The sequence below is a fragment of the Halichoerus grypus genome, chromosome 12 (assembly GCF_964656455.1).
Source record: "Halichoerus grypus chromosome 12, mHalGry1.hap1.1, whole genome shotgun sequence".
NCBI lineage: Eukaryota > Metazoa > Chordata > Mammalia > Carnivora > Phocidae > Halichoerus > Halichoerus grypus.
Window position 1 is genome coordinate 14,472,850 of NC_135723.1, and position 19,286 is coordinate 14,492,135.

The window sequence follows — 19,286 nt, forward strand, 5'->3', positions numbered from 1 at the left end:
ACAAAGATGATCCTCCAGTGACTGAACCATCTTTACACTAGAGATTTGGGAATAATGTCATCTAGCTGGGTGTCTTTAAAATAAATAAAATATATGTCATGGTGTTGCCTGTGTCATGGAAAGAGGCTGAAATCATCTTTCTCTGAAGTCACATTTAGAATAGCATTTCAACCAAGGTGGACAATTGTGAAACCGTTTCATATGACAAAGAGTTGAGGACACAGCAGTGTTGAACTAGGAAAGGAAGCTATTTGGAATTGGAGAGTAGACACAGTAGCTGTTTCTAATATTTGAAAGACATTTTTTCTGTGAAGATACACTTAAGTTATTCTCTGTGTCTTTAAGTATTCTCTCTGTCTGAATGGAAGGTAGAAGTGGATGTAGACTCTATCACTTTGTCAAGTTAGTGCTGAATAATTATGTAATGAATGGGTTATTGATGGAAAGGAAGCTAATGATTAAAAATACTCTGTGGAGAATTTTCAAAGCATGGAACACAACTGACTTCCCTGACTTCCATTAAAATCAAACAGTCCATGTGTAGTTAACACGTCAGGCAAATTTCCAAATATTTACTGGTGCTCACCAGCAAGGACTATGAAGTACCATCATGAGGGAATGATGTTTGAGTTTTCCAACTGTGATTGGCAGGGTACCCGGTGTTATAGTTCTTATTACACAGCTCTGACATCTAAAATCAATGTTATAATAAGAGCCAGCTTGTCATCAACCCAGGCAGGCTTACAGCTCTGAGCAGTTATTGTAAAATGTAGTTTAGATTCTATCTTGGCAGCCATGCATAAGCACCTAAACATATATTTACAGCAGTGTGCCAAAGTGAATTCCAAGTTGGGGTTATTATTGACATTTAAAAAAATATAATAAATTAATTTTTTTTACTGTATAAGGTCAGTGTGCAGTGGGAAATTTGAAGAAATTTCAGTTGAACCATATCATTAAACTCTTCACTGTTAAACTAGTAAATTTACTTAATTAAATTTATTACTGGATGGTTAAATAAGAATTGTGTTATTTCCCATATAAAAGCTAAGGTGGATTAACTCTACCCTTACTTAGAAGATTTGATTCTTTCTTCAAGTTTTTCAAGTATCAGATAGGTAAGGAAATAAGATTGATTTGTATTTCCAACACAAAATTGTGTGAATCAAAATGAGTGATGGCCTTCAAAACAGGCCCTTCTACTATGGTAAGCTCTGCTCTGTAATTGACTTGTCAGTTACCCAAGAAAATGAGTCACATTATTTATTTCACTTCTTGTTTTTGAACAAAAAAAGATGACCCAATGTACTCTTCCACCTTATTCCCAGGCTTGGAAGTCATTGAATTTTGGCCCTTTTCAAAAAACGCATTCATCTTCAAAGAATCAAGATTGGCTTCTTGGAAGATACTGAAGAAGAGTTCCCCACCCCAACCCCTCCCCTACAAGTCCATGAAGCAGAGCTTTATCAGAGATACACAGAGTTACACAAGTCCACTGCTTCAAGGAACAATGTTCCTTTGAGGGTAGTAATTAGATGTTTGCTAGAAATAATGAGTTGGTCATCTCATAGGCACACTCTCCCCACTAGAGTGCCCTGAAGGGCCTCCCTGCATCCTGCCTAGACTAATTCATCCCATATCTTTAAGGAAATGTGAGTCATCCATGCTTTCCACTAACACCAGTTGGAAGTGGTAGGTGTAGAGGGTGAAGAGATTGGAAGCAGCTAAATGAGAGTAAGTGCCCCAACCCACCTCTCATCCATCCCAAAGGGGGTGTAGAGGAATAGCATAGAGTGACAGGTGGTAATTGAATGATGGGGTAGGTCTGAGAAATATGGGAGCAGTTAAGAGGACTAACCAAGAGTCAGGAGGAGGGCTGGGACTGGATGAGGCAGGTGAGGGCACTAGAGTTCAAGATATAAGGAGGCACCTACTCTTGGTTGCTGACCCTGCAGGTATGTGTCCCTGAGAGTAAGGGCCTTCTTAGATGTTGTGCCCTAGGTGTCTCATGTGCCTCATTCTACTCCTGGTACTGGTTGGTGTGAGGTGGGAGGGTTGGCTGACATCTAATTCATCTTTGCCACAGACTTTCTGAGCAATTCTGGACAAGTAGAAGTTAATCTCATGCAACTGGAGATTCTCTACATGTAAAATGGGAATAATCCCTGCAATACCCATACTGTAGGTTGCTGAGAGTCTGTGAGTTGTGACTGTGTTTGTATGCCATGAACATGCTAGTGTTGTTTTCTTCTTCCTACCATATAAAACTTAAAAGTTTTTTAAGGGTCTTCTCCTGTAGTAGTTCTCCAATTGGACTGGCTGGGTGTAACTGAACCACTAGGGGTCTTTTCAAAAAGGCCAAATGCATGGGCCTTGCATCAGACTAATTAAATTTGCTTATTATTTGCTTATTAGTTATACCTCCTTTTTTAAGATTTATTTATTTGAGAGAGAATGCATGCACGGGCAAGCAGGGGAGGATGCAGAGGGAGAGGGAGAGAGAATCTCAAGCAGACTCCCCACTGAGCATGGAGCCAAACACGAGGCTAGATTTCCCCACCCTGAGATCATGACCTGAGTCAAAATCAAGAGCTGGACGCTTAACCAACTGAGCCACCCAGGTGCCCCCCACTTTTGTTTTAGGTATTTATTTATTTATTTGAGAAAGTATACCTATTTAACTTTTTAGCGGTTGCTATACAATTTGTGACATATATCTTTAACTTTTCCTGTCTAACTTCAAATATTATCATAGCACTTTTATATAAACAATATATCTCCAGTTCTTTCTTCACTTCCTCTGCTGCTATTGTCACAAAATTTTCCTTTACATATGTTATAAACTCCACAATACATTTTTTCTGTTTCTTTTTTTTTGTTCTAGATAATCAATTACCTTTTAAAGCACTTAAAAGTAAAAAACCCAAATCATGTATATTGGCCTTGAATTTTATTAATTTCTGGTACTTACTTTTGTGTGTGTGTGATTCCTATGATGGCAGTGAATTCTTTCAGCTTTTGTTCGTCTGAAAAAGACTTTTTTAAAAGATTTTATTTACTTAGAGAGAGAGGGCACACACAAGCAGGGGGAGGGGCAGAGGGAGAGGAAGAGAGAATCCCAAGTAGACTCTGCTGAGCACGGAGTTTGACGTGGGGCTTGATCCCATGACCGCAAGATCATGACCTGAGCAGAAAACAAGAGTCTGATGCTTAACTAACTGAGCCACCCAGGCGCCCCAGTCTGAAAAAAAAAAAAACAACAACTTTATTTCACTTTTACTGTTGGAAGGTATTTTCACTGGGAATAGAATTCTGAGTTTGCAGATTTCTTTTTCTTTTTTTTTTTTATTTTTCAGCACTTTAAAAATGTTACGTCATTGTATTTTGGCTGCATAGTTTCTCAAGAGTAGCTTTCTGTAATCCTTGCCTTTGTTCTTTATATTTTCCTTCTTGATTTTAAGCAGTTTGGCTGTGAAGTGTCTGGATGGATATTATTCAGTGTTTGTCCTTCTTGGGGTTCTGTGAGTTTCTTGGGTCTGTACTTCGATGTCGTCATTATTATATAAATTTCTCAGCCAATATCTCTTTAAATATTTCTTCTGACTTAACCTCTCATCTCTTTTGGAAACTCCAGTTAGACCATGTTGGACCATTTAATATTGTATTACAGGTTTTGTATGCTTGATTCTGTTATTTTTCAACTCTTATTTCTCTTTGTGTTTTAATAGGAATAATTTCTCTTGATACATTTTCATATATATATTTTTTTTAAGATTTTATTTATTTGACAGAGAGAGACACAGTGAGAGAGGGAACACAAGCAGGGGGAGTGGGAGAGGGAGAAGCAGCCTTCCTGCTGAGTAGGGAGCCTGATGTGGGGCTCGATCCCAGGACCCTGGGATCATGACCTGAGCCGAAGGCAGACAGTTAACGACTGAGCCACCCAGGCGCTCCATTAGTCTTGGTCGTTTTAAAATTTGTTTGGTATTTCCAGCATCTGGGTCATGGCTGAGTCTGGTTCAGTTGATTGCTTTATCTTTTCTCATGGGTTTTCTTTGTGTGTGTGTTTCATAATTTTAGACTGAATCCCAGACATCATGTATAGTGAAGACTGAAGTAATATTAATTCCTTGAAATGGACATGCCTTTTTGTCAGGCCAGTAGTGTGGCAGTGCAAATCAATCTGATCATGAATTGAGCTGGATTTAGGTTTGTTGGTTATTATGATTTTACTATTACTACTTTCATTACAGTATGGCTTTCACATTCCTCTAGAATTGGGCTGCTAATGCCTTGTGCTTATTTTCTAACATCTATAATGTTTTCAGACTTGGGTTGAAGTCTGGTTTTTGCCTCTCCTTTGGTCCACATAAGGTAGGTCCTTGAATGTCAGAGAATTATCCTCCGTGTCCTTGTTCCCCATCAGATCTTAGTTCCTTGTATGGCTGTACTGCAGAAGGGGCCTCTCTCTATACACTTGCCCTCCTTCCAGTGGTAGGCAGCTATCGCTTATTGTTGACTGTTAAACTTGTAATGGGGATACTGCTGTTTTTTGTTATACTTCCTTGGTCTGTCCTTTTTTTTTTTTTTTTTTTTTTTTTTGTAGAGAGGGAGAGCGAGCGAGACAAGACAGAGTTCTTGGCCTGTCTTAAGCAAATTCAGTCTCATATCTGTGGTTGGCCTTGGGCAGGAGTTCCCTGCCCCTGCTCAAGTGGGAACAGACCACTGCTTGTTAAAGGAGCCAGCCAGACCATGGGCCCAAGATGGTTTTATGCCCCTCCCTAATCAGTAGAGATTTTTTTCTTCTATCCTTCCTTGTGTAACAGTGATATTTACATATATCATAGGGGCCAGAAGGGTTTCTTAATCCTCCCCCAGGGCCAGGTGGGTTTCTTAATCCTCCCCCAGGGCCAGATTGGTTTTGCTTCTATTCCTCTCCTTCAAGGTGTGTACCTTTGCCTGGTCTCTATGGGCTCCCTCCTTAAACAACTTAAAGCTTTTACCTTGTAAGAGAAAAAGGTGCATGAGATGGGCAGGGCTCAGTGCCCACCCTGTAGCAGCCATAGCTCACCTCATTCTCTCCTGTACTGCAAAGGAGTGTCTTCTTCCCAGACTTTCTTATAGCATCCAATGGAGGTTGAAGGGAAGAGCTTACCCATAAGTGCAATTTGTCCTTGTGTCTTGGGCACCCAGCTTTCCAAAGTGATACATTAGCCCACACTAGGCCTCTAACAGTTTGTTAAAATTTTGGCTGACCTCTTCATGTCCACAACTTCTACTTCTACCCTGGTTTGTTGGCACAAATAATTTGTTGTCTTGTCTCTCCTTGGAGGACATTGTCTTTCTTCCCAAATAAAAGAATTCAGATTATTTTGCTTCCTTGTGACCCTTAGGTCTCTGAAAGAATCAAGGAGAGTTGTCCTTTTATAGATTATCTGGATTTTTTCTTGTCAGTATCAGAGTGACATTCATTGCAGCTGTCTGTATCCTAAATGGAAGTGGGGTCTTTAAGAATCCATATATTTTTAAGGCTCCTCAGATGCTTCTAATGAACAAAAGGATTGAGGAACCCTTTTAAGAGAAAGGATTTTTTAGGAAGTAAATCTGCTTTATAGAACTTCTGTTGGTGTGTTATTAGAATTCTAAAACCACAGCCTAATAGAGTCTTCCATGATCTTTGAAATGGAACATTGAAAGATTTAGAATAGAGGCTAAAAGATAGTATAGGTTTCTTGCTCCCCTCAACGAGTTTTGGAATTTTTCTGATCTTGACTACAAATTCTACCTTCCACTATTCATGATCGGCCTAATTATCATAGAAGGAAAGATATTTACCTGATGGTTTTTACATAAAGAATTGGAGGTGGTTGTGTGATTTCCAGGTATCATTTGTTGGCTGAAATTCTGGTTCACTTCAGTCTCCAGTCAGGATCCTCGGTTACTCTGGACAATGGAAGCATTTTAGCAATCAAAAAGAGAATCTATAACCATGCATACATTTCCTTGTTGGCAGAATCGCATTGCAAAGCGCAGCAGGAAGCTGGTGGACTATGACAGTGCTCGCCACCATCTGGAAGCTTTGCAGAGCTCCAAGAGGAAGGATGAAAGTCGAATCTCTAAGGTAAGGACTGATCCCATCGTTGACACCACTCTCCATATTCTATGACCTATAACAATACTGCTTTTTAAAATTAAATACAAGCATAACTCAGAGATATTGTGGGTTCAGTTTCCAACCATGGCAATAAAACAAATATTTTAATAAAGCCATTCAAATGAATTTTTAGTTTCCCAGTGTATGCAAAAGTTATGTTTACACTATACTGTAGTCTATTAAGTGTGCATTAACATTATGTTTAAAAACACAACATGCATACCTTAATTAAAAACACTTTATTTCTAGAAAATGCTATTATCTGTGCTTTCAGCAAGTCATAATCACTGATCACAGATTATAACAAATATGATGATAATGAAAACGCTCAAATATTGCAAGAATTACATGAATGTGACCCAGAGACATGAAGTGAGCAAATGCTTCTGGAAAAATGTTACTTACAGGCTTACTTGTTGCAGGGTTGCCCCAAACCTCAATTTGTAAAAAAATTTAGTGTCTGCAAAGCACAGTGAAGTAAAGCACAGCAAAACAAGGTATACCTGTTATTTCTTTTAAGGAGATTGGAATTAGGACAGAATTTAAACTGAAACATGGTACTTGTGGGCTGCTTTCCCTAATTTTTAATAAGGTTTTTCATGTGATTGTAGAGTTCACATGGCTGACACCGACTCACACATTTTGGTCAGAGTAAACCTTGGCCCCCGACAATACTGCAGGGTCAGTGAAAGTAATGTGTTTCTCCACTTTGTTCTGTGTTTGGGGTCCGTATTTGAAGCTAAAAGGCAGATTCAGATAGAAAACCAAATTTGAAATTCTAAGACATAACCTGTAGTTGCCAGAGAGTGCAGACACGTGCTGGATTTGTAGAACATTCGTTTTCTTTTAGAAAACCCATTTTACTATGTTTGCCAGGCACTTACAGATGCCAACTGACACCTGCTAGCTATTCCCTTTGCTTCCAGTCTTGCCTCCTCCTATCTGCCTACACACAGCTGTCTGAATAGTCTTTCTACATCACATATCTAGATAGTTTCTCCACTGCTTGTCTTTTAATGGCTCGCATCGCCTATAGAAAACAAATCTCAGTTTCTCGGTGTGCATATGAGACCCGCACAACTTGGTTATGACTCACCTATTCATCCTAATCACCTTTTGAATCTTCTTTCTCCTCTGCTCCTTTTTTCATATGCACATCCTAAACTAGAGATCCCATGGCCCACACAGCAGTTCCCAAGCTGCCACGGTAAGAGCTGCCCGTCATGTAAGACACCATAGTTTCCAGGCACCACGCTCAGCTGTGCCATCATTTATTAATACTTACGATATGTGTGGAAGTAGGCATTAGTGTCGCGTTTTTATCAGTGAGGTATCGGAGATGAAGAAAGTTAAAATCGTCTCACAAGTTGACACAATCAGTAAGCTAGAATTCTAACCCAGGGAACAACATCTTTATGTGTTGTAGTACCTCTCCACCTGCTTCTTCAGTGAACCTTTGCTGATTCTTCAAGATTCCTCTAGAATGTCACTTTCCCCATGGAACCTTCTCTGTTTCTCTACCATCTTCCCCAATAGCATGCTCCACAACAGTTTGTAAGCGCTAGTTTGTAATGTAATTATTTAGACTTCTGACTAGACATGGGGAATTTCTTTGGGAAGCATCCATGTCCAGTATGCAGAGCAGAGCAGTGTATGAGACAGGCAGTTAACACGTTTTTGTGGCCAGAATCTACCAGACTACAAAAGCAACCATTGTAATCAAGCCAGTTTTCATGTCTTAATAAGACTTAATATTTCACTCTTAGTGAAAAAAATTATGTGGATTTTATTTGTTTTTTGGTTTGTTTGTTTTTGAGAGAGAGTGTGCATGTGCATATGAGCAGGGGAGGGGTGGAGGGAGAGAGAGACTCTTAAGGGGCTCAAACTTTACTACCCTGAGATCATGACTTAAGCTGAAATCAAGAGTCGGATGCTTGACCAACTGAGACATCCAGGCACCCCCACCAAACATTATGTGGATTTTTAACCAGACAAATTTCTGTTCTTCTCAAAATGTTTCTTGGAAGCCATAAAGCTATTCCCATTTTATGTTAAATGCTGTTGTTGTATATAGAAATGGCTTGTGTTTCGATGATATTTTTTAGTGTAAACACTTGTTATGTGTCATTTCTAGGCAGAAGAGGAATTTCAGAAAGCACAGAAAGTGTTTGAAGAGTTTAACGTTGACTTACAAGAAGAGTTACCATCGTTATGGTCAAGGTAAAGTTGTTTCTGTACGGGGTGTACACGTCCCTTTTGGAAGATCAAGAACAGAGATATCTCTTCTCCTGTCTTTATTGCCATTAATGGTAAAGCACCGTCCGAGAGAAGTGTTCCATTTCTGTGCTTTTCAGCATGGTGGCTATTTACCACATGTGGTGGGCTGTTGAACACTTGGGCTATGGCTAGTATGGTGGAGGAACTGATTTTTAGATTTAATTTCTTTTGTTTTGATTCATTTGAATTTAAATAACAACATGGGGCTAACAGCTATTATATTGACGGCAGAGTTTTAGACCTTAATCTATTTGTCAAGTGGAGCCCCAGATCTCAATCAGAGGCATGGGGAGAAGTGCCCTTAACTTTGAAATTTACAAGGATACCTTTTAGCTCTTGGCAGGACTCCATTTATTCTGAGAGGTTATCTAGTCTTCCACCTTTGATGCCAAACCTCTGCTTTCAGCTCTGACCTTTTAACCTGAACTTCATTCCCATTTGAAGTGCTAAATATTCTTCTTATTATGGGTACTCTGTGTTTCCTGTGGCATTAAGTGCATTGTCCATCCTTTGTCTTATTTTTCTCACTCAATGGTAGAACCAAGAAGTTGTTGGATGAAGTAGGTCCTTATGTCTCTCAATTTCCATCAGCACCTCATGCTCCCACACCAAATAAATAGAATTGTGTTCACTGTGCTACCCTGCTTTAAGTTAAGGCAAACCGTCTAGCCCAGCTTCCAACCAGATTGGCATCCCCTGAAACCTTCCTCCATGGAAATTCTGGATTTTCTACTTATCCTCTAAAATTGTGAGCATTTTGAGGGTCTAGAGTGGAGTTTGTCCAAAAAATTGAGTTTGCCTCAATTTTTTGCCTGGAGTAGGCACTCCATGTTTATTTTTGAACTACTGAAATATCTAGAGGATATTTTGGCTAGTTCACGATTAAATCAGCCTGTAGGGCATGTCCACTTCAATATCCAGCCATAACCCAAAGTTTAACATGGGTGAAATTAACTCATCGCTCATCTGAATTTACTCATTCTTTCAACATCTGTGTTTCTCTTTGTGGTGCTGTCGTTCTTGGGCTCCCAGGCTGCAAACTGTGGAGTCAGTAACTATAGAAAACCAGAGGACCATCAAAGGAATCAATCCATCCTTTTTCTCTGTGGTCTTCTGGATTGGTCTCTCTCTCCTTATTCTCACTGTCCCCACATTTACCCCCGTTATCCCCCTGTGAGTTATGGTAGTGGTCTTGCTCTCACATTTGTGTCTTTGACCTCATCCTGTATACCTCTTTATTCAGAAGCTCTACCTTGACAAATCTCTGTGGTCTGCAGAGGAACCTACTGTGTGTGCCCAAAGAAGAGGATTTTGAGCAGCCTGAATATATAAAACTTCTAGGGATACAGATGAGACAAATCTATTCATAATTTTAATTGAGTTATTCATGCCTATTCAAAATCATGAGTTATATGAAATTATGTTTTTTAAGAAAAATATTACATACTCATATTTCAAGAAATACTTGTACCCAAAATCTTTATATCCATCTTTGTCCTCCATGTCTTCATCCTCATTAAGGACACTCATCAAGTCAGCTGGTAGTTCTCCAGAGCTTCTCATCTTCCTCAACAGATATCCCATCCCAAACACAAGTTGTCATTTGCATACAATTTGGAGAGTTATCCTGTTCATTTCCCCTCTAAAGGAATTTTTGTGGTCTCAAATATAATTACTTACTCAATTGCTTTTTAAACTGATCTTTGCAAGAGCTAGGTACCACAATGCTCAACACTTCCAATTATGAGATAATACTCCTGGAAAAATTGCCAAAACTGCCCAAAGACAATTATTACTTGCCTTAATATGTATTGGGTATGTAACAGATTTCTTTTTTTTTTTTTTTAAAGGTTTTATTTATTTGACAGAGAGAAAGACAGCCAGAGAGGGAACACAAGCAGGGGGAGTGGGAGAGGGAGAACCGGGCTTCCCGTGGAGCAGGGAGTCTGATGCGGGGCTCGATCCCAGGGCCCTGGGATCGTGACCTGAGCCGAAGGCAGATGCTTAATGACTGAGCCACCCAGGCGCCCCTGTAACAGATTTCTTTTTCCTCATGTTCTCTGTAAGCATTCAAAACCAGCATTGACTGATGTTGTTCAGACTTACGTGTCTTCCCCAAATAGTATTTGGTCATTCAGTATAAGTAACTGTCAGAGTATCTTGTAATATGAAGACTTTATAGGAACTTAAACACAATGGAAATATTTGAAGGACAAAGTTTGGAGGGAAAACTTTCCCCTTATCTGGCCAAATGCAATCTCAGTGCTTCAGTGCTTTTTAATCCACTGTGACTTATTCCCGCACTCAAGGCTTACCCCTTTGTATGTCAATCAGGTCATACTGATGAAAACCTAGTTTAGGCCTTTGAAAAAAAATTTTATTTTATTTAAATTGAATTAATTAACATGTAGTATATTAGTTTCAGAGGTAGAGTTCAGTGATTCATCAGTTGCATATAACACCCAGTGCTCATTACATCACGTGCCCTCCTTCGTGCCCATCACCCAGTTACCCCATTAACCCACCTCCCTCCCTTCCAGCAACCCTCAGTTTGTTTCCTAGAGTTAAGAGTCTCTTATGGTTTGTTTCCCTCTCTGATTTTGTCTTATTTTATTTTTCCCTCCCTTCCCCATGATCCTCTGTTTTGCTTCTTAAATTCTGCATATGAGTGAAACCTTTTTCTGACTTACTTCACTTAGCATAATACCCTCTAGCTCTGTCCACATCATTGCAAATGGTGAAATTTCAATTTTTTGATGGCTTTGTAATATTCCATTTTGTGTATGTGTATATATATATATGTATATATATATACATGTATATATACACACACACACACCACATCTTGTTTATCCATCATCTGTTGATGGATATCTGGGCTCTTTCCATAGTTTGACTATTGTGGACATTGCTGCTAGAAACACTGGGGTGCAGGTGCCCCTTTGGATCACTATATTTGTATCTTTTGGATAAATACTTAGTAGTGCAATTGCTGGGTCATAGGGTAGCCCTATTTTCAACTTTTTGAGGAACCTCCATACTGTTTTCCAGAGTGGCTGCACCAGCTTGCATTCCCACCAACAGTGTAGGAGGGTTCCCCTTTCTCCACATCCTCGCCAACATTTGTTGTTTCCTGACTTGTTAATTTTAGTTAGGCCTCTCTCTATATATATATATATTGTGTTTTTTGACTAGACCTACATTATTTAACCACAATAATTGTGTGTATTGTGTGTTTGTATGAGAGAAAAAGAGGTAATTCGTTTATTATTGAATACTCTCTATTTTCCAGGTAGCATCTTATGCACTTTACATGTGTAATCTCTAATTATCACAATTACATATACCCCCCTCTTACAAATGAGGAAGCCGGGGATGATACTGGTTAAACACTTTGCTTAATATTGTAAGGTTTATGAATCCTAAAGCGAGCACTTGAACACACGTCTGTGGTACCTCCTGTAAGTCAGTCCTGATGTCTGATGCAGGACTTCTCCTTACGTACACTGAGACTGTAGGCAGACTTCCATGAATAGTTTCTTTCAGAAAATGGTTTTATCAATCCATGTTTTCTTCCCAGCCATATCACTCCACCTTGAGACTGAAGTTAGTACGTTGTGTCTTCTGTGCCCCCTCCTGTCATGAGACGAGTACTGACAGCACCAGTATTTAAGGAAAGTGCCAGAAGGGGGGCCTGCAGCAGAGCCTGAGAGGAAACAATCACAGATGTAGAAGAAGACCCAGAAGAGTAGGATCTTAAGCCAAGAATGGAGAGAATTTTAAAAAAGTGAAGGAGTGCCAGGAGAATCATTTACAAGACAGAGGTCAAGCAGAGGAGGCGAAGGGTGTATTGCTTCTGGGGAGCTTCCAGATAGGTTCCAGCTGAGGGCGGGGTCAGACGCCTGACTGCCGGCGCTGGAGACGCCATGGTTGATGAAGTAGGATCTTGACTATGATGGGCCTCAGGAATCGTGGCAGCAGATACAAGGGGCTGAGAGGGCAAGGGAAGCCTTTTAAAATAACCATTATCATTTTGAGAAGCTGACAGTGGCAGCAGCACAGCTGGGATGATACAACACTGAGGATTTCTGGAGCAAGTAGAGGGTAAGGGGATAAAGACAAGGTGTTGGTGGAGCTGGCCACCCAGTGGGTACCCAGTGTTGAGAGGCCTATGCTTGATAAAGCAAGCTGCTGAGCCTGAGGGGACAGTAGCCTGGAAGAAAAGGGCCAGTGATTTCAGATTAAAAAAATCAGCAGGTGGAACGGAAGTGAATGAATGAAGGATCTTGTGGTCCGGGAAGTGAGGTTAGGGAGTAGGCCACTGAATGGTCTCATCTCGGTTGTGAGTGATGGCAAGATCCAGGATGTGCAGCAGAATGTGTATGAATAAACATGCTGGGGTCACGAGGTCAGTGAGTTAGGAGTTTGTGTTTTGGTTGGACAGTCATATGGTTGTGGGGATCTGCTGTGTTCGTGTTAGGACTTGGTGAAGGGGAGAGAGGGAAATCATGAGACATGTACCGTGTGCCCAGTGAGGTTGGGAGATGAACTGTATGGGGGCTGAATACATGTGGCTTAAATCTCAGAGGAGGGTATGTCAGTGCGCTCAGAGGATCAGGATCAGGGGCGAGATAGAAGAAAATTCTTCCTTCCCCCACTCCACCCCCCTGGTAAGTGAGGGATGGCAGAGGATGCTTCCTCCATTGCAGGGGGCTCAGGGGGAAACAGTGACCCCCACCCTGACCCCCACAGGCTTCCCTTAGGGCATTGCCGAGGGGAGAGTGTCCTGGCCTGCACGCCTTGGTGGTGATAGCTCAGTTATTAGTCCTTCCCACTGTTTCCAAGGACAAAGAACCATCTTAAAGTAAGTTGGTCTTGACAGGTAACCAGAAGGGGCCTGAGGATGCCTCAGAGGAGTCCTTCAGGGAAATGGTAATGTCTCAGAGCCCCTTGTTTATGAAGAGCTTGTGAAGTGAAACCTCCCGAACAGATAATATCTGTACTTACAGCCTGGTACTCTTTGTGGATGTATGTCTCACTGCTGGTGATGTCAGTTTTCTATAAGCCAAGGTAGCCATATACAGTCAGAATATGCCTTTACAGTGGAATGAGTGCACACTCGTTTGTGCATTCATTCATTCATTGAGTATTTACTGCATGCCTGCTCTGACCAGGCGCTATATTAGGTGCTAGGCCTATGGTAGTGAATGAGTCAGAAGCAGTCCCTACTTTGAAAGAGTCTCTGATTACATAAATTGAAGAAAACCATTATCTGATGAATTGCATCAAAAATGTCCAACACTTTTTCTCTAAATACATCCTAGTTGACTTAACTTCTAAAATAAACCATAAAAATATTACTTGATATTTGTTTAGTCATTCTAAACAAGGTATTTCTGGCACCACACCAATTTTTTCTCTAAAGAATGTTTTTTTTTCGAGAGAGAGAGAGAGAATGGGAGTAGGGTGGCAGGGAGGGACAGAGGGAGAAAGAGAATCTCAAGCAGACTCCCCACTGAGCGCAGAGCCTGATGCAGGGCTCGATCTCACTACCCTGAGATCACAACATGAGCTGAAATCAAGAGTTGGATGCTTAACCCACTGAGCCACCCGGATGCCCCAATAGTAATTGATATAAACAAGATCGCTATATATCAGAAAACAAAATTTAAAGATAGAAGATTGCGAATTCTTGTTTTTGCTAAATGTGTCAAAGGATCAATAGGTTTTTTAGCAATTCCCTTACAAATAAACAATAAAAAAGCAAGCACTAAGAAATAAACACGAAATATGAATAGGTGACTCAAAGAAGAAATACAAATGGCTTAATAAATAAATCAAAAAAGATCACTACATCAAAAACTAATGATGTATAGTGACTAACATAACATAATAAAATAAAATTGAAAAAAAGTATCAACTTTAATTAAAGGAATAAAAATGTAAAAGTCAGCAAGTTGTTAACTCTTGCCTATCAAATTTACAACGGTTTTGTGTAACTTCATACTGAAAGCTGAGGGAGTCTAAGGACCCAGCCCAGGTGGGAACAGCTTGGCAATGCTCATCAAAGCTTCTATGGTCTGTGCCTCTCACACAGCATTTACATTCAAGAAACTTATTCTAAGGAAAGAGTAGAGCTGTGCACCAAGTCTTAATTCATAGATCTTCATTAAGGTTTTGTTTACCATAGTAAAAAATCAGTGAAAATAAAAACAATACTCACCAATGAAGTTCAACTACACCCTACACCCCCCCATCTACATCCTCCATCCATCTATACCCCCATCCATCTATACCACCCATCCATCCATACCCCCGTCCATCTGCACCCCCATCCATCCACACCCCCATCCCTCTACACCCCCATCCCTCTACACCCCCATCCATCTACACCCTCCCATCCATCTACACCCCCCTTGTCCCATCTGCACCCCTCCATCCACCTGTACCCCATCCATCTACACCCCCTCCATCTACACCCCTCCATTCACCTACATTCCCCTCTGTCCATCTACACCCCCCCCATCTAAGCCCCTCCATCCACGCATCTTCTCCTGCCTTCTATTTAAATCTGACCCTTCCTCAGGGCAGCCTAAGTTTTTCCTCTCAAGCAGATGTTCCCAGCTGGCACAGGTAGTAAGTGGACACCCTTTGGACCCAAAAGGACTCCACTTACTACTCCACTTACTCCCCTCTCTTCTCAGTGCCTTTAGCTGTTTTTGTCTGAATCTACTCATTTTTGATATTTCATTGTGGGTGCCCTTTTGTGGTAACTTCAACATTCACATGCTGTCTTGAAGTCTGCTTCTTTGACTCATCAGAATGACAGAGCGTGTGTTCAGGAATCTGCGCTCAGGTGCTCCTCTACCTGAACTGTCGTTCCTGGAGCCCCCGGAGCCCACCACTAGGCATGAACCCAGAGTGGATTGGCCCTTTGTTGAGTAATTGAATGAGGGGAAGGTATGAGGAATGAGTGGTTGATGGGGGTCCCAGAGAACGGGTCCTGGGTTGGCACTTGAAGTGCCCCAGGAAGACTTGCCCGCAAACAGGACATTGAGCTGGTCCCTCTGCGGTGTTGTCCGAGCATCTGCAGTCTCACCTCCCACCCAGCTGCTGCTTTAGTCAGCTTCCTCCCGTGCAGGTACTCTCCGTCCCCCTGTCTCAGACAAGGCTAGGGGCTGCAAGCAACCATGGCCTGCAAATGGTCTGGAAGATCCTCGGCCCCAGACCACAGGTCTGCCTGCCTCACTAGGCTCTCCTCTCCCAGGCTTCTGGTCTGACCCTCCCTGAACACCCTGTGCCAGGATTTTCTTTGTTAATATATGTATGTGTATCTATCTATGTATCTATAGATACATACACATAGACACACACATACACACAATGGGATATTATTCAGTCATAGGAAGGAAGGAGATTCTGCCATTTGGGATAACATGGGTGGACCTTTAGGGTATCATGCTGAGTGAGATAAACCAGACAGAAAAGGACATATGTCCCACTTAATCGTAATGTTCAAATGACCATGTGTCCCTGAATTGGTTCATTTGATTCCAAATCCCAAGTAAGGACGTAGGTGCCAGAAACATTAGTCCCTGAATTCATTTCTTTTTTATTTTGATGTGAAATAACGTACATAATGACCTATATGTTTGTGTGTGTATATACGTATCCCATCTTTAAGCATTCACCAGTTGATGGACACCTGGATTGCTTTCATATCTTGGCTACTGTGAAGAATGCTGCCATCAACAAGGCAGTGCCTGCATCTCTTCGAGATTCTGTTTTCATTTCCTTCAGAAATCTCTCCAGCAGCGGGATTGCTGGATCCAGTGGTAGTTCTGTTTTTAACTTTTTGAGGAGTTTTCCGTAGTGGCTATACCCACTTATCTTCCCACCAACAGTGCATGAGGGGTCCCTTTTCTCTACATCCTCGCCAATACTTGTTATCTCTTGTCTTTTTGATGATAGCCATTCTAACAGGTGTGAGAAGATACTGCGTGATATCACTTATATGTGGAATCTGAAGGAAAAAAAGGCAAACTCATAGAAATTGGAAGTAGAAAAGTGGGTATCAGGGACTAGGAGGTGGGGAAAATAGGGAGAGGTTGGTGAAAGGATACCCACAGCTATGAGATGCATAAGGTCTGAGCATCTAATGTAAAACATGGTGACTATAGTTGATAACACTATATTATATAATTGAAATTTGCTAAGAGAGTAGAAATGTTCACACAAAAGATAAATGTATGAGGTGATAGCTGTGTCACCTTATAGGGAGAATCCCTCATGATTGTATATCAAGTCACCACAATGCACAATTTTAATATCTTACATTTTGTCAGTAAAACCTCAATAAAACTGAAAAAAATGAAGGAAACCCAAATAAACCAGTCTTATAAAAAGTCAAAAAAATTAAGTGGAACGTGGTAGGAATTTAAGGTACAGTAATTTAAGCCACAGAAAAAGTAAGTCTTACTGGTGGGATACACATAGTACTTACCTATTATTTCATCTCTGAATCTCGATTTTTATCTTTTATTTTATTAAAATTCTGAATCACCTGATTTCATCAGAAAGCACAGAAATAATGATATTCATACTTAAGCAGAATTTCTTGGCTAACAGTGCATGTTTTTCTATTGGTTTTCCTCCTTTTGGGTCCAAAGGGTCTCCACTTACTAATTGCAAGACCTTGGACAGTTAATCTCTCTGTGCCTCAGTTGACCAGAATATAAACTGAGGCTCACTACCCCGGGGGTAGTTACAAGAATTAAGTGAGGGAATATGTAAAGTGTTTAGATGACTGCTCTTTCTGTCGGCTTTAATGATGATGGAACATTCGTCCACCTCTGCTTATTGGAATCCTGCTCATCACAATGCACAGGGAAACAGGAAGCCCCCTTTTCTCTATCCTTTCATGTCATTGTTTAAAGATTTTATTCATTTATTTGAGAGAGAGAGAGAACGAACAAACACGAACCAGGGGAGGGACAGAAGGAGGGATAGGGAGAGAGTCTCAAGCTGACTCCATATTGAGCATGGAGCCCCATGCAGGGCTTGATCCCACGACCCTGAGATCATAACTTGAGCCAAAATCAAGGATCGGACACTTAACTGTCATTACCATTGTCATCCAGGCACCCCTCATGTCATTGTTTAAATAAGAGGGGTCCTACTGTGTACAGGCACATTCTTACTCCCCCAAAATAAATATTCTTATTACAACCCCCTCGCCCCCCGAGTATATGTTTATTCCATATATGCGGCCTATCTGATGTTTCTGGCACCTAAGTCCTTACTTGGGATTTGGAATCAAATGAACCAATCAGGATTCTGGAGTTATTTTTGAGAATGTTATTGAAACAAGAACATGAATTAAATCAAAGTAGTAATTTACTAGATGGATTCAGAAGGGTTGAATTAATAGAGTCCAAAGGGCCCTCATTTAGAGAAAAGGGAGCCCATACAGGAGGTACCAGGCTGAATCCACAGTTGTACCAACCCACTTTGAGGAAGCTGCTGGGTGTGCTTACTATGAGGGATCTAAAACTCCTATCCCAGAACACCCTTACCCCATGGTTTTGCTTCACAAACATGTTCATGATATTATGAATGGACAGCTTGTGTTTCTATTTGCTCCGTGAAAGCACTCTTACTTTAGCTGAGGAATTGTAATGAACTGGTAGTTTTCTGTTTCCCCCTATCAAACATATTTCAGAATCCAAAACGAGACCACGCATAGGGTATAAAAATTAATGGTAAACTTCTCTATTTCCAGCCCTTTACAAGACACACCTCTAAAATACAAACAAACTCTTAGGGCCACGTTTCCGAAAGCGTTCTCTCTGCACCAGCCTCAGTGTCACCTAGAGCTTGTGAGAAATGCAAATCCTCTGTCCCCACCTGACACCTGCTGAATCAGAAACACACCTCCAGCTGCGCACCACTGTCTCTGGGCATCAGCTGCGTTAGGAGAGGTTCTGCTCCATGCCAGAAGATTCGGTCCAATGTTAACTCAACATTACAAAGAGAAAACCTGTCCCTAATACATTTTATTGCCATTAAAAATGCAGTTTTGCTGACTGATCTTTCCCTACTCTTCTTTCCCCTTTGTGTCTCCACGTGGTAGACGAGTCGGGTTTTACGTCAACACTTTCAAAAATGTTTCCAGCCTCGAGGCCAAGTTTCATAAGGAAATCGCGGTGGTGAGTGATGATGATTATTTTTACTTGCGGAGTATAAAATAAATGACTTTTTTTTCTGACCGCGAATGAAATGGCATGGCATCGTCACCTGTGTGTTTGTTTTCATGGTGCGTTATTACGCCCAGTGGTGTTTCTCCAGTGTTGTGTAGTGACCACATAGTTCTCTCTATTTTGTCCAGATTTTCTTTGGTTGTACCAACCCGCTCTCAGGAATCATGGGCTGTTTCCATTTCTCTTCTGAGATGCTTTTTCTCTGTGTCCCAGTCTCACAGTCTTGTTTTGCTTTGTTTTTAGTCAGGCTTGAAAGTTGGCATTCAAGTAGTACTTTTTAGGCTGAGGAGAAATGAGTGTCTGAACACTCGAACAATCAGCAGTTAATGTCTGAGTTCAGCAGGGTTGGTCATATGACTTTATCTCTAGTAGACTCAATGGGAGCAGTAAGTTTTCGTTTTCTGTTTTATCCTCTGATTAATGAATATATTTTGGTTTTTTAAAGTTTTATTTGTGTTTGTGGCATTTCATTTTTGACATGAGTTTTAAATTTCCCATTCGCAGAATTTAAGTTATCCTGAGACCATCCACACTCCTGTAAGATTCTCAGTAGACAGTTCCTTTCTTGGAGCATTAGCCTGAATTGGCACCAGAAT

General features: G+C 40.9%; 1 protein-coding gene across 1 annotated transcript in view; it reads left to right on the top strand.

The window, feature by feature from the left end:
* AMPH (amphiphysin) overlaps positions 1-19,286 on the top strand; it is a 282,343-nt gene that overhangs the window by 174,785 nt on the left and 88,272 nt on the right. Inside the window, exons 6-8 of the mRNA XM_078059989.1 lie at positions 6,014-6,121; positions 8,289-8,374; positions 18,564-18,639. Coding sequence (XP_077916115.1) covers positions 6,014-6,121; positions 8,289-8,374; positions 18,564-18,639 — 270 coding nt within the window. The remainder of the gene's footprint in view (positions 1-6,013; positions 6,122-8,288; positions 8,375-18,563; positions 18,640-19,286) is intronic.